This window comes from Colletes gigas, unplaced genomic scaffold (genome assembly GCF_013123115.1).
Source record: "Colletes gigas isolate AHSC1104 unplaced genomic scaffold, ASM1312311v1 Colletes_gigas_Sc00015, whole genome shotgun sequence".
Taxonomy (NCBI): domain Eukaryota; kingdom Metazoa; phylum Arthropoda; class Insecta; order Hymenoptera; family Colletidae; genus Colletes; species Colletes gigas.
The window spans coordinates 426,282-443,230 of record NW_025106644.1 but is presented as its reverse complement, the minus strand read 5'-3'; the positions used below and the strand labels follow the sequence as shown (position 1 = coordinate 443,230).

At 33.2% G+C, this 16,949-nt stretch overlaps 1 protein-coding gene across 2 annotated transcripts; it reads left to right on the top strand.

Moving 5' to 3' along the window:
• The first annotated feature begins 7,566 nt into the window (after positions 1–7,566).
• Positions 7,567–15,493, top strand: LOC122399742 (rhythmically expressed gene 2 protein-like). 2 transcript variants are annotated; one of them, XM_043400658.1, is made up of 3 exons: positions 7,567–7,696; positions 11,376–11,672; positions 14,818–15,493. In XM_043400658.1, exons 2-3 carry the CDS (start codon positions 11,388–11,390, stop codon positions 15,298–15,300), a joined length of 768 nt encoding a protein of 255 aa, XP_043256593.1. In that variant the 5' UTR covers positions 7,567–7,696; positions 11,376–11,387; the 3' UTR covers positions 15,301–15,493. The 2 variants fall into 2 exon arrangements, with proteins under 2 accessions (XP_043256593.1, XP_043256592.1); XM_043400657.1 differs by having other exon boundaries at positions 7,573–7,696; positions 11,371–11,672.
• Positions 15,494–16,949: the final 1,456 nt, after the last annotated feature.

Sequence of the window (16,949 nt, the reverse complement as noted above, 5' to 3'; positions counted from 1 at the left end):
GCCTTCTTCTCGCGTAAGAATGGTGCAGAAAGTAGATAGTGCTCTTAGAAAAGGTTGGATAAGATCCTTGATCATTGGTTGTTGAAAGATATATATATATATATATTCTTAAAAGAGATAGTTGAAAAAGAGCACAATATTTCTACCGAATGATGTTTGTAGCATGTACAGAATGCTTATAAACTGCCATGACCTTGTAATAATTGCTAACTCTCCGCGAAAGACTCTAATGCATGGAAGGTTTTCAATTATTTTCTAAGTGTAATAACTAGCTACGTACATCAAAATACTGTGATGACATTTTAATGTAACATGAGATATAAGATTATTATATTCAGCAAGTGGCAGTTTATAATATCTACATTCTAAGCATACACGGTGTAAAAAAATTTTCTTATCCATAGCTTTCTGTTTTCTGGGTTACTTATCATTGCAATTGTATATGTGAATATTTGTATAGGAGTTCCAAGATGCCAATCAATATTTCAAAATATTTGGGTCCAAAAATTTTAAAAGAATTCACTTTAGGGTCATGATAGATACATCGTACCCAGATGCATTTGATATGATTCATGCCAAGGTCCATGACGTTAAAATTAAGTAATTTAACTTAAGAAACGAATGTGTTCAGGTACTGTAAATCGTGACCCATTAATAGCAATAATACGAAGAGTACTTTATAATAAAATAAACGAAGTCTGTTGAATAGTATCATATCAGTGATATATTTAGACAGTATTACTAGAGTATGAAATTGAATGAGAATATGGCAATCAGATTGGCAAACTGGACCAGCAAAAACTCTGTTATAATATTTCATGATGATTGCAGCATTGATGTAAAAACGAATCGTTTAACAGCAGATTATTGATATGCGGAATAAGTGAAATACTAAATAAGTGAAAACTGTTAGTTCCTAGTTTTCAGAGATGGGCACATAATCGAACAAAGGCACACAAAAGTACCTGTTGATAACAGATTACTGTGATTATTGGTATTTTTTGTTGTTTTCTTTTCTTCTTCTTGTCAATACTTGATATTACACGCACAAAGATTCAAATTTACATATAATATATCTTTTATGGAAAACCCCCAGAAGTGATCGCAAAGAACTGTTTTTTAAGACCAAACTAGAGTTACATGTTATAAAGTGAATCCAAAATATAAAATCAATATTTTTATTAATAGTAATTCTGAACATATAAAACCTAAAATATTTGAAGGATATGCATTTATACAAATAATTTGGCCAGTCGCGTACATTTTTATTAAAACAGAGTATTTGGTTGCATGATTACACTTTTATTACCAATTTGTCAATGGAGGCTTCGTTAAAAAGTTATTAACAGTTGCGCCTGTACTGTTATTAACTTTTTAACGAAGCCCCCATCGACAAATTGGTATTCTTAATTTTCGTCTTATTTTGGCCTCTGGAATCCTCCATTAAAATTTTTCCCAGGGTTGGCCGAACACCCTGTATAACATCGAGCATGGTTTAAAGCTTTATAATCTTAATTAGAAGATTCGAATTTAACGTAGAGTATAGTCACCTTTAATCTACTTCTGGAGTATTGGCAATATTCGTGATAAATTTTCTCTTATACAGGCACGTATGGTTTACAATTTTAAAATGCAGCGTTTGATGCCCATCTGGTTTAAGCTCATTGACAATCCTTACGTAACAAGGAAACAATAACAGTTCTTCATATGGAATCAAACATCGAAGCAACAATTTGTTCAAGGACAACGTTAACCGCCTTGTCCTTTGACAAATTTAAATTGTACATTTCTTTGGACTAGGAGACTTTTATGATCTCTTTACTGTGAATATTAATAGCTATGTTTTTTTTGTTGTAACTCACGTTATGATTTATGATAATTAATATATGTCAAGAACTAAGGTTGGATCATAGATCTACAAGTCATATATGTATATATATGTAACACTACCGTGTAAGGTTGATCTTTTTAAAGTCAGAAATGAATTTTTTGCAAGTTGAAAAGCTCCAATTACGATTAAGACTTCTATAACATAATATACTCGTTCAGCACATAGATAATATAATTTTTAAACGATCTTTATAGTATTCTATGATCCTTCCTCCAACTGAAAAAAAAAAAATAAGAAATACTTGTTTAACTTATTTATTTTGTAAGTTTATTTACTTGCAATATATAATATTCCTTTTCTACATAAATTTATATATATTTTTATACAAATTAATCTTTGCTTTTTATGGAATGAACTTTCTGTAGCACCGCCAGGGAATGACACGAAGAAAAAAAACACTTTAATTCCAGGTCAATCTGCTGGCAATATTCACGTGAATTATTTATTTTCAATTATCTTCGATATTGATCTATTATCGAGCTATTTACATCTTAAGAAAAATGTAAATGGTGCTCACAGATTGATTAGGCACTAGAAAACCATTAAAATAAGCTTACGTAAGAAAATTTTATAACGGACATAAAATGGTCTCATATTCATAATAACATAATTGCGTGATACGTAAAGAATACGAAATACTTTCGTATGTTTTTAAAACAAAAAGAGGATGATAAATTAAAACTTTATTGATAAAGAGGATATAAATAGATATATTGTACGTGCAGCTATCAAAGTAATACTATTTATGAATAATGCGAAAGAACATCAAATTATCTTACATAGGTATTGAGATGTTACGTTAAAGTTAAGAAATACACATGCCGTTTCTAGCATGTTGGATGTTCTTGAAGAAAAAAAAGGGAACGAAATTGTTTGAATAAAAACAAGAAAACCTAATCGAAATATCTGTGCAATTGCTATCGGTGTAACTTGAATTTGATGTTTTTGTATGTGCTTGCGCAGCAAATCGAGAACAAAAGTTTATATCTCCGTCTACATAAAAACTTCGAGAGAATTACTATTTTGAATGATAAAAGTTTGTGAGATGTATTGAAATGTGTTAGTCGAACAGGACACAACGTACTTAAAAATTTTTATACCACTTTGTTCGTCTTCCTGAACAGTTCTCATTACGATATCTAGGATAAAACAAATCCGAACTGCTTTATACTTGCTAAAAACATTTCTTGGATAAATAGAATCTGGATAAACAAATTATGGTGACAATCCCGTTTCTTAAGACTCGCTGTTTCATCGTTTCAGTAAATCTTACAAACGTTTCTACAGATATGAACAGAAGTGACAGAATTATTACAGATGAGGGTCCTTTTCATGTACATTCTTTCGAAATTTACACACGTTTACAGTGTCGATTTTGTCCATTCTTCGGAGTCACGAGTTTTTGTATGAAAAAAAAAAAAACAAAAAGACAGAAATCAAATTACGGAGAGACAGAAAAAATAATACACGTTGCCGATTTTTATATACATTTTATTGGATGTATATATGTATATACACACATATACCGTATATGTATATGCACGTATGTATGTGTGTATATATATACATTTGTATCTATATATATATATATATATATATATTGACGTAAAAATTCACGGACATGCAATACATCGTTTAAATACGTCGAGCGTTAACGTGTTAACAAGGTATTGAAAACGTGCTGAAATGGATATCCATGTCCCGTGTATATCTTCATTTCGTATACATATATAGAGAGTCTACGAATATCGATAAATAATGTGATCTTGCAAGAGCTGCGTAACTCTGAATGTCCTCGGACGAGAATATTACCGACTGATCGAACGATAGGGAGAGGAGATAGATAGAAAAGTGGTGCAAGTATTTTTACTACAGTGACCTGGCAGATTCCGATATTGAATATTTTGCGAATGAAAAAAATGAAGAAAAGAAAAAAATGAAACGCACGAACGAATCTTGAACACGATAACCTGCGAGCCGTTTTTCTACGTCAGATTTTTTATATTTGAAATATTTTAAAGGATCGTAGAGTAAACGGAACGAATAATAAACGCGGGATCGATACGATCCGCCGGTGGTGTTTGTTCGACATCAAAGTCGGAGATCACGCTTTTCACAATGATTCTGCGTGTTCCGTAGTTTTAAGTATTTATCGAAATGTGTAATGATTTCCAGATGCATTTAGTCTCTGTACGCGCGCAGAAAACGACCGTGGTCTCGCTCTGAATCTGAAATTCAATATGTTTATCGCGTGTCTGTAACTTGTATCTATCGTCGTTCCGCGATAAGAAGGCACAGAGAGAGTGTTTGTATTCCCACTCTTGCTGCAGTCCGGTGATTGGCCGGCGCCGATCCTTCGTAACCGTTCTCGACCAATGCCTGCGAGTCAGCGGATTACAACAGGAGTGGGGATGTAAACACGCTGCGCCTTGTTCTCGCGAAGGAATGGTAACGTAATAATGCCGGTGATCGTCCCTGTCAACTATATTTTTTTTGTTTTTCTATTTGTTTCCCCGGTGCAAGTAAGTTTCGGTCGTGGAAACGTAAATGTCGTACTAAATTTTGTTTCTGATTCCACGAACGTAGGGAGATAGGAAGAGCGAAATTGGGAAAGAGAACGAACAGATGAGAGGAATGATGCAATTTTGAGACGTGACAAGGAAAATACGTATGTAAATATGTATACATATATGTGTGTGTTTTAAGAGAGGATTCGATCTCGCAAGAACGTCTATAGTCGGGTCGAATTTTGAGCGACCGCTCAAGGCCATTGCTTCGACCGTGTACCATGTCAAATGCAATTTTCTTACCAATCCCAGCCTGCCTATACGAGACGACAGCAGACCCACCTGACGGTGGAGAAATTATAAAGCGTCCGGGGGGGAGTAAGAAAACAAGCGTGGTGGATGGTCGACTCTCCAGTGACCTTGAGCACAAAACCAGTTCATAATCGTAACCGACTATAATTGATGCACTGTGCTAAAGTAACATAGAAAAGAAATCTTTTACATCAATATTTAAATAACGATTGTGAGACTGATCGATGTATTTAGCAGATAACTTTTATTTACATACAAACTATTAGAGATAGGCGAGGCTATTTGTATCATTTTCGTGCATATATTAATGAAATTCTAACAAGTAAGGAAACGATGACTGCCGCAACAAATATATCTCGTTATCGTAATAATTATTATATTATACCGTATAAACGTTTGTATATACATACATGTATATTGTGTTAATCTAGACTCTAATGCACCTATTCCAATCATTTTGTACAATGATAATGGAAGTATTACGATTGATCGATAATCCCAAAGATTCTATGGAGTTCAGAAGCAATTCGTTTGGGACGATCGTTCTATAATATAGGCAAACAAAATACGCCACCTTTAACAATGTACAACTTTGTAATAAAACGCTTAATTCTTAAGAATCCATCGGTCACGCAAATTAGAATTGTCAACACGTTATTACGTCGGAAAAAAAAACAAATGTTATCGAAATTGTTAGAAGACGAGAGTAGTACGAAACGTTTCCGTTCATTTCTGAATTAATTTTGTAGACTTCATACATTACATGGATTTCCCCTTGTACGTATTTTTTACCGTCATGCGTCGTCGGCATGATTTTTTATAGGAGAGAACCGATCGACAAATCAATATTATAAATAAACGAAACTGTATCATATTAAAGAACTAAAATGATTATATGTACATCTATATATAGAACAGTCTGTGAGATACCAAATTTTTGATAGGCGCATAAAAAGATGACGTGAATCGTAAATATACATAGACATAATTAGGGGATGCGCAATATCTCTTTCTAAGTGTATCTCTAGTTTTATGTTTTTGCTTTATACAGATTTGCGGGACGCAAATCTATAATACACGTTTTGCTGTTCCGCCGCGATGATTACTATTGTCATTGATGCGTCAGCAAATCGATTGATAATTTGTAATCGAGAATTCGCTATTGCGTACAATTATCAAGTTAATTTTTACTTAAAAAGTATGGAAATCCATAGAAATTTATTTAAACTTGTAAAATTAGAAGATTATTTGGTATGTCTGCTTTAAGCATTTTGCATTTGTAAGTTTTATTGTTCCGATAATCCTTACGATTAAATCAAGTAAGTTCTTTAACCCTCTATGTGATGTTTTTTATAGTAGAACGATAAGCGTTTAAAATTAAGTAATATTCGATAAATGGAGAAAGTCCAGGAGCTCCCGCCCTTTTCGTATTTTTAAAAAAATTGTAAAAGTGCAATTAAAATGCTGTGGTGAAAATTAAACGTATATTCTTAAAAATGTCGATACGATTATACGTATAGAGGGTTAAATAGTAGATTTAATATTTTAGAAGGATAATAATAGAGAGCTCGTGTTGAACTTGGTTCGATGAAAGTGCAAAATGCTTATTGAAAATATTATATTATAAACCTGTACTGGAAACATTTTGTAGAAACTGCTTGTATTTAATTCTTACTTAATCATAATAAATATAAAAATCAGAAAGAAAATGGAAACAAGTAGTAAAACTTAATTGAACGAATAATTTAAAATATTAATGATGTTAGCGAATGGATTAGCGTCGTTGGAAAAACGTTCACGATACGAAACAGTTCGAGAATCCCTGCTTTACCGACTTAAGTGCTAGAGATTAATTTCATTTAAATCGTAAATCTTTGTACATCGTTTATACGAATCAAATAGAAATACAACGGAACATGTTCGTAATTTTACTTGCACTCGAATTACAAATAAGTAATTAATAATAACATAATAATAACAGAAATGATACATGCATTAATTAGGACTAGTGACATAAGATCCTTGCCAAACTTTCACTCGGTATTTTTTCTCTGGTATGATGCTATGCGAGTGTAATAAGATCATATACTTTTACATACGTAATATACGTTACTATATTACTACTCGAGAAACACTGAATAGCAATGTTTCGTAATTTATATATTTGCATATCTATATCAATATATATATATACATATATATATATATGATAAATAGCATCTTAAAGATGCTTCTGTACATTGCATACTGAATGAACATTTTTATCTACTGCGCCGTGATCAGACTACGAAAAAAGTATTATGTACTTATTCCGACTGTTAAATATTGATTAAAATATTGTATATAAAGTTCGTACGTTTTTCGAAAACTCGTTCTATTCGGTCAAGTTTCTACATATTTATTTAACGTTTCGCGAGCATGTCTTTAAGTTACTATATCAAATATGTACTTTAACGATTTAAATTTTTCCAATAAAAAATGTGTTTGGAATCGTCTACACGTTCCTATAAAAAAAAAATTGAATTTTAATATTTGTTTATTTCTGTAAGTGGAATTAACTGTTCATCAATATTATTACTTTACAAAACATAATTTACTAATGGACAACAGTACCACACGAAATTATATTTTTTAATGTACATATGTAAATATTATATACAATACGCTTTTTTAAAAGTTACGTTTGGGAAGTTTGTATTGTAAAATGTGAAACTTCATCTTTATTACGAAGTAATGTCTATAAGAGTAACGTTCAAAAATATAATTAATTTATATATTTTCGGGAGAAATGCCAGTAGGTGGGAGGCATGTCGCAATGTGTAACATTGTTCACGTGCTTTCTTCGCGTAAACGTCACGAGTTAACAGTGTGAGAATAATCATTTGCTTGTACTCCAGTTGTAAACGTTGCGTTCGCGAGTTCATCAGACGCATTTAATTATTGGACTGTATTCCTTTATATAGTTTTTTCGAATTTCATAGATAAGGTATGTTATCTTCCAAACGGATCGATTTTATATAAATTTCAAATACACTCATGCACGACATTTCTTTCATGTAGTTTAATACAGTTTATACAGTATAAATCTTTACACAATTCTATTCAATGTTCTTCGTTGCAATGGATGTGTTTTTAATTGGTATCGATTTTATAAAACATTACGACAACTTAATGTACTTAGATTGTAACAAGAATAGTAGATGACACGCCTAACGTCACACGATATTAAATTAAGATTTTCGTATGTCAAAATTGAACCTCTCATTGGTATCTTTTGTTGGTGCTCGGAATATTCCGAGTAGTGTGGCTAGATTTGACAGAATCGAGTGCATCGTGAGCGATACTAGTAACGATGAATTTGCTGTGGCGCCCCTAGCGGAGTGGAGAGGGAACCAAATACATATAACTTACTCGCAACTTTGGGGAATCGAGAAGGAAGACGAGTGTGAGCCTTTCCTTCTTGCTCTCGACCAGCTGAAATTCGCTGCGTCACCTACGTAAACATACAGAGGCCAAAATATGACGAAAATCAAGAATACTAATTTGTTGATGAAGACTGCGTTAAAAGGTTATCAATGTTTAAAGTTCCGCCCGTATTGAATTTTTTTCTCGAAAATGCGCAAGATTTCGGGGGTATGTCTATTCACCAAAAATGATTGCAATTGAACCCCGCAACCGAAAATAATTTTTCTAAAACGATTTGAAATTTTTTTTCTGCCGAAAAAAGGCACCTAATTAGATTTTCGGTAAAGAATTTTTTACTCGAAAGTGCGTAGGATTTCGGTAGTATGTCTATTCACCAAAAATGCTTCTAATTGGCCTCTGCAACTAAATATAGTTTTTTTAGTATCATTTGAAATTTTTTAATTTCGTCTAAAAATTTCAGTACCTACTCGAATTTTTTTCTCGAAAATGGGTGGGATTTCAAGGGTATGTGTATTCACCAAAAATGATTGTAATTGAACCGCGCAACCGAAAATAATTTTTCCAGAACGATTTGGAAATTTTTTAATTTTGTCGAAAAATTTCACACCTTCGCGAATTTTTTTCTAGAAAATGGATAGGATTTCGGAGGTATGTCTGTTGACCAAGAATGATTGTAATTGACCCCCGCAACCGAAAATAATTTTTTCAGAAAGATTTGAAATTTTTGTTTTCTCCCGAATATTTCAGCAGTACCGCCCTGACGATTTTTCTTAAAAATTCTAGTAATTTTGTTTGACGTCCTACAGAAATGTTGTCTAATACATTTTCGTAGGTACCCATGAGCTCTACCTCAGAAAAAAGTTTCACTTAAATATATTCACTATTGTAAGAGTTATGGCTGTTTGAAATTTGGACCATTTTTATGGGGGTTTTTTATATTTTACGTGATCAAGGAGCAACTTTTTCAATATTGTTAGAATTCCTATATATTCTTCGCCAAAATATGCGTTGTTTGCCGTTATAGATTCGCATGAAATTTCAGGGAAGTATTTCGGGCCTCACATTAGATTTTCGGTAAAGAATTTTTTTCTAGAAAATGGATAGGATTTCGGAGGTATGTCTGTTGACCAAGAATGATTGTAATTGACCCCCGCAACCGAAAATAATTTTTTCAGAAAGATTTGAAATTTTTGTTTTCGCCCGAATATTTCAGCAGTACCCCACTGCCGATTTTTCTTAAAAATTCTAGTAATTTTGTTTGACGTCCTACAGAAAAGTTGTCTAATACATTTTCGTAGGTACCCATGAGCTCTACTTCAGAAAAAAGTTTTATTCAAATATATTCATTATTGTAGGAGTTATAGTCGTTTGAAAATTGGACCATTTTTATGGGGTATTTCTCATTTTGCGGGGTCAAGGATCAAATTGTCGAATATTTTTGCAGTTTCTACATATTCTACGTCAAAATACGCGTTATTTGCCGTTAAAGATTCGCATGCAGGGAAGTATTTCTGGCCTCACATTAGATTTTCGGTAAAGAATTTTTTTCTCGATAGTGCGTAGGATTTCGGTAGTATGTCTATTCACCAAAAATGCTTCTAATTGGCCTCTGCGACTAAATATAATTTTTTTAGTATCATTTGAAATTTTTTAATTTCGTCTAAAAATTTCAGTACCTACTCGAATTTTTTTCTCGAAAATGGGTGGGATTTCAAGGGTATGTGTATTCACCAAAAATGATTGTAATTGAACCGCGCAACCGAAAATAATTTTTCCAGAACGATTTGGAAATTTTTTAATTTTGTCGAAAAATTTCACACCTTCGCGAATTTTTTTCTAGAAAATGGATAGGATTTCGGAGGTATGTCTGTTGACCAAGAATGATTGTAATTGACCCCCGCAACCGAAAATAATTTTTTCAGAATGATTTGAAAATTCTTTTAATTTTGTCGAAAAATTTCACATCTTGAATTTTTTTCTAGAAAGTAGGTAGGATTTCGGGGGTGTGTCTATTGACCAAAAATGATTGTAATTGATCCCCGCAACAGAAAATAATTTTTCCAGAACGATTTGAAATTTTTTTTTCGCCGACTTTAGGCACATAACCGAATTTTTTTCTCGAGAGTGAGCAAGATTTCAGGGTTATGTGTATTCACCAAAAATGATTGTAATTGAACCCCTCCACCGAAAATAATTTTTTTTAAATGATTTGAAATTTTTTAATAACTTTTTAACGAAGCCCCAGTCAAGAAATTGATATTCTTGATTTTCGTCTTATTTTCGTCTCTAGAATCTCCCATTAAAGTTTTTCCCAGGGGTGACCGAGCACCCTGTATATGATTTTGAATCTCGACTGCCCCAGGCATGTTTACTCTCCGACCTATGCAACTATAAGGAAAGTACTGTAATGAAATCAAAATTTTTTTACAGAAATACACGTTTTAAGACGTCCTGATCATATTCTAACTTTAAAAAAAAAATGAAATTTTGTTTACTGTGCCTATGTATCTAAAATGTCTTATATAAATCTTAAAAGGAATTAAATTTGATATAAAAAGAAATCATTAAACGAAATCTTGTATATTGCATGCCTACCTAACCACATTAAAAATGTATAGCACAAATATTTTGGAATGATGTTCTTCGAGGCAGTCTCACTCGCTCAAGAAATAAATATTTCGATATTGAGAACAAGTAAAATTTATTGAAATAAGAAGCCAATCTTAGCCGATACCGTGTTCAAGAGCAAATATTTTTCGAAGATGTGATCTACACAGAATTAATTACTACAGAAACAGATTGATACCGACTTCTCCGGTTATGTTTTTTAATAACCGAATCAAATGTCGTATATTTGACTTAATTTTACATAAAAAAAAATAGCCGTGTCGAGAGCGAGAAGAAAAGACGCATACTCTCCTTGTTTCTCGATTCCACATTCCACGAGCTCACATGTGTTTAGTTTCCCCTCCACTCCGCCAGGCGCTACAGCAAATTCATCGTTACTAGTGTCGCCCTCTCGATTCACCCAATTCTGCCAAATCTGGCCACACTGATTCAAACCTTTTGTCATTACGATCAGTGTGCCGTCGACTGTGTGAGGTTCAAAGTTACTTAGCACTGCACAGTAGACCGATCGAAATGTTCCTGGCGCGAAGCAGTTGTGATTTTTTTTCTGCCGGCGGTAACGCAAAATCGATGTTGAACATAGATATACGGTGTTTCTCTTCATAGGCGAGGTTTAATTAATAATGATTAAGTTCGTTCGACCGCGATTGGTAACGTTCGATGTCACCGGTACGTTGCTCATGACGAAACTAGAAGAGCATTACGTTGAAATCGGGAGTCAGCACGGCCTGTCGATCGATTCGCGCAAAGTAGCGCGAAGCTTCAAAAACAGTTTTCGCAGGCTCAGCCTGGAACATCCTATATATGGGAAACATACGGGCATTGGATGGAAAAATTGGTGGCGGAGGATAGTTTACAATGTTTTCAAGGATCAGTGTGGCCATCTTCCGGAACATACTTTGGATAAGGTGATATAAACATCGCAGTTTAAGCAAAATAAATGTCTTCCTTTACTTTGTCTCTCGTATTTGATTTCATTTTTTGTTATTTTAAAAAATATATAACGGTTTAATTATTTATACGATGCACGTTATGTTTTTCAACGTAATGTAGTTTATACCCTGAACGAGATTGTTCGCAATAAGAATTTTGCACAGATCGATCAAGTAAATTCGATTAAACGAAAGATTATATATTTTTTTATCGTGTAATATTTATCTTGTTACTGTAATTTTATAAACTTAATTTTATGAAGATTGTAAATGAATTTCGTAAAGTGATTCGATCACGCACTGTTACTGGCCAAGATTACAACTCTTAAATGGAAAATGTTATGGTTTGGGTAAGACCACTATTAACACGAATGTATCCATAGACTTATTATTACTTTAATAATACTTTAAAACTGCATAGTGTAACTTTTAGAAAATGAAAAGTGCATGTAACGTTATCGAGTACAGCGAACGTTCTAGTCGACGCGTAGGAGTGTCTCATAGGTGGCGCCACTGCATTCCTTAACAGAAAGATACAGAACAAAAGTTTCATTAGACAAAATACAGCATTGGATGATGCATGCTCTGGCGTATGTGTCTATTCCAAATCGCGTTTCGATAATTTTATTCTGTACAGAAGAGTATTAGTTGAGAATTAATTACTTTATAAGATATTTTAACATTATTATTTTCAGTTTACGTTCGAATATGACAAAGATGATAACTGTCGAACGTAAGCTGGGAGCAATGAAGTCAAAATGTCTCCTAAAGTAATTCATTTTCGATTTGAGGACTTAAATATATATATATATTTATTAATTTATATTATTAGACTATTAATATATTTTAATAGATCTATACAGGGTGTTCGGCCACACCTGGGAAAAATTTTAATGGGAGATTCTAGAGGTCAAAATAAGACGAAAATCAAGAATACCAATTTGTTGATGGAGGCTTCGTTAAAAAGTTATTAACGTTTAAAGTTCCGACCGTACTGAATTTTTTTCTCGAAAATGTGCAAGATTTCGGGGGTATGTCTATTCACCAAAAGTGATCGCAATTGACCCCCGTAACCGAAAATAATTTTTCCAAAATGATTTGAAATTTTTTTTTCCAATCAAAAAATTTCACACCTACTCGAATTTTTTTCTAGACAGTGGGTAGGATTTCGGGGGTATGTCTATTCACAAAAAAGGATTATAATTGACCCCCACAACCGAAAATAATTTTTTCAAAACGATTTGAAAGTTTTTTTTTTCGTCGAATTTAGGCACCTAATTAGATTTTCGGTAAGGAATTTTTTTCTCAAAAGTGCGTAGGATTTCGAGGGTATGTGTAATGACCAAAAATGATTGTAATTGATCCCTGCAATCGAAAATAATTTTTCCAGGACGATTTGAAATGTTTGACTTTAATTGTTAATAACTTTTTAACGAAGCCTCCATCAACAAATTGGTACTCTTGATTTTCGTCTTATTTTGGCCTCTAGAATTCCTCATTAAAATTTTTCCCAGAGATACCCTGTATAACACTGCGGAGCAAAACTATAGCACCAAATATGTTTGCCATAAAATTTTGACGTGACTTGATTTTTGTAATTAATTTACATAATGCCACGTGGTGTTCTTCAGATCAAAATCCGATAGAAAATCTGTCTAGCATTATGGTATTACATATTTATGCACACAATCGACATTTTTCAAGCATTTCCTGTTTTCAAGCTGTAATCGAATTCATGAAACGAAATTAACAAAGAAATTTTGAAAAAACTAATTACGAGCATAATCTAGACGCGTTTTTTAGTTTATAGAAAAGAAAGGAGATCCTGCTTATTAAAATTTTTCATTCTGTTTACTGTGGCGTTGCCTCCCATGCTCGCCACCAGAGGGGGCGCGCTCTCACAAGTGCTCACGGGAGGCGACGCTATATTACTAAAATTATAAGTTAATCATTTCATTATAATTTAATATTGCCATAGCGTTATGATTTCATTGGTGCTATAGCAGTATATCTATATCCATGCACATATTAAAATATTTGTGTTGTTATATTTTGTCCAAAATAAATGTTATTTTCTCCCTTTTATCATCACTATAGTTTCATTTTAGTCTGGTTTACGTAATACTATTAGTATTTAAAAATCATTAATTGATGTTCCGAAAATTGTAGCGGTATTAAAATTTGTTTAATGAAATTTTTGTTCCATCTGTTCTTGTTTAATGGTTGTAGCTTGGTCCAGTTGCGCGAACAACAAACTAAAAAAGTATCTAAAAAAGAAACAAACGAAAGAAAGGGTTGAAAAAAAAAATAAAAATAGCAAAATTAACTCAATTAAGGGGCCATTCTACCTTGTAGGCATGAAAAATACGTGTTTCTTTGTGATTTTTTTTTTGCGGGTTATTAAAGAGCGATTAATTCCGGATTTTGTAGATACATTTATTATATATTTAGCTATATTTACGAATTTTTGCAACGCATAATATCTATTGATTACGCTGTTTTTGTTGATCGTCAAACAACAGTTTTTACGAACGGCACCCGACTGCGTACGTGATATCTTGCGAACAAGTTATTCGAAATCCTAAAACCAACGATATTCTTAATATAGATGAGTGTGGTTATAGCACGAACTAGTATCTTTTCAAAAAAAAACAAAAAATGGCAAAATGGCAGCTAATTTACGAAAAAATACTGAATATTTTCATATATTTGGTTGCTTTTTTGTTAATAAAAGAAAAAAGTATTGCATATATCGCAATTATCCTGGTTCATGCTATAGGGAGACCAGTTCTGAGGATACTGTATAAATTTGATGTTGATGTCTTGAATAGCTTTTTAGTTATCACGCACGCAGTGCCGAAAAATGTAGTTTTGAGAAAAACAGCTTTAAAGTTTCACGTCTGATTGTTATACCTGCGCGCGGTACATTTCAACAGGCTATAACTTCGTTAGTTTACCGAATTTCAATTTAATATTTGGTAGACATATTTTCGAGACTACATATTAAAGGAAAATGCAAAAAAAAAAAAATATCGATTTTTTTAATCCCACAAGGTAGAAAGGCCCCTTGACCAAACTTTCATCCACTATCGATGACCTTATTTATCGTTATGACCTTCAGGTTGCTAACAGTCTGATTAAGTGCTATAGCACGAGCATGTGCTGGCACAAGTATCCGGGCACGATCGAGTTACTGGAATTTCTGCGGGAGAAGGGCCTGATATTAGGCGTGATATCGAATTTCGACGAGAGATTAGAAGGAATACTCCTGGACACCAACATACGATTTTATTTTTCATTCGTTTTAACCTCGTACGGTTATGGCGTGGAAAAACCAGACGCCTCGATATTCAACGAGGCTCTCAGGTTAACAAAGGAAGGGTGCAGTGTCGATATAGCTCCCGAGGAAGCGGTACATATAGGCGACAACGTCAAGAATGATTACATTGGTGCAAAAACAGCCAATTGGAATGCTCTTCTTATGAGGCACGGTAACGATATCATAAACGAGCACGAAGTTCCTAAAAAGGATATTTTTACAAATTATCAAGATTTACAAGCGCATTTTTCTGCCCTTCTTGATCGGGACACGAAACACGAATAATCAGTTAAAATTATTTTAAAAGCTAATATTTGTTTCGATGAATATAGTGTAAATTGTCCATAATCGATTATGTATTTTTACTTTATTTAAATATCAGTAGTAATAATAATTATGCATTCACTGATATTAATCCAACTAAGGGAATATCCACTATATGAATATTTTATCTAATAATATGTTATAATCCAGTCTGTGAATATTTTATAATTACCTATATAACATTATCACGTGTAATAACATAAGAAAGTATACATACAACATACTTATATTTTTATACAATTGTAAGGACAGATTCTGTACTTGTAAGATGCGACATTAATCAAACTTTTTATTTATTGATCGAACAACTATAAACGCGTGGGTGTTAATGAATGACGTAATCAGAAAGGAGGTTAAAGAATAATAGTACATGAAACAGTAGTAGGAGGAAGAAGGTATCGCTTCCCGAGTAATTTCCCACTTCCGTTCTAGCGAGATACGGATCGTTGTGTACGAACACTAATAAATCTATAATTTTCAATTTCGCTCACTAGTGCCTGAAATTATCGAATCTGATACTTCTTTTATCGAATTATCGTACAAAACAGAAAATCACGTGTTCCCGAAAAATATTTCTTCTCGGATTAAAACAAAAATTGTTCCAGTGCAAACGATACGTACACGTTTGCAGACAAAAACATTAATCAAAATTAAACTTAAATCTTAATGTAATTTTACTGAATCGTAATAATTAAATACAATGTACAGAATAACAATTTGATAATTGTATCCGTGTATATATCATTGTTAATAATAATGTGTGAAACGTAACCTTAACAGTACCATCGCCACGCTTCTCTTGTTAGTCTGATCTGGGACCTGCAGCCTGCACTTTCTACCACGAGTGGCGGCGTGTTACCACCACTAACGCAGAGATGCCAGAAAAGCACCGCCGGGTGCACACGCACACATGCCAGATACGCGTACGTGAGCTCGTGGAGTTTCGGAAAGTCGACAAAGGCAAACTGACGGCATGCCCTCTTTCTCGATTCCCCGAAGCTGCCCGAAGTAATTTCGGACCGCCTCGTGGGAGTCGAGAGAGAAAGGCTCACATTTGCCTTCTCGCTCTTAAACAACTGAAATCCGACCTCCGTCAACGTCAAACGATTTGGAATCTCGAGCCGAGATTCTCGACTGCCCAGGCATTTTTACTTTCCGACCTATGTAGGCGAACATAAGCAAAGTACCCATGATGAAAAAAATTTTGTAAAATTTATTTTACGGAAATACACGTTTTAAGACCCCCTGATCATATTTTAATTATTGAAAAAAAAAGAAATTTTTTTTTATTCCCATGTATGAGCTTACATATGTATATTATTAATACGATTGAGTATTCGAACCCTGCTAAAACAAATCTTTTTTTTACTTTTTCAATCATATTTTAATCGTACACTAAATGTGACATTATATTTTTGTCTGACCTTCGAATATTTTTTTTTTAAAGTTGAATTTAACCAATTACATTTAACATATGTTATTTTCAATGTACGAAGTACATGAATGGTACTGTGAGGGCGTTTTAACAAAATGCTTCTGTGAGTACGTTTTAACAAAAATACTTTAATGATACAAATCGACTGCTGAAGCGAGGAGAAACAGGAAGAAGA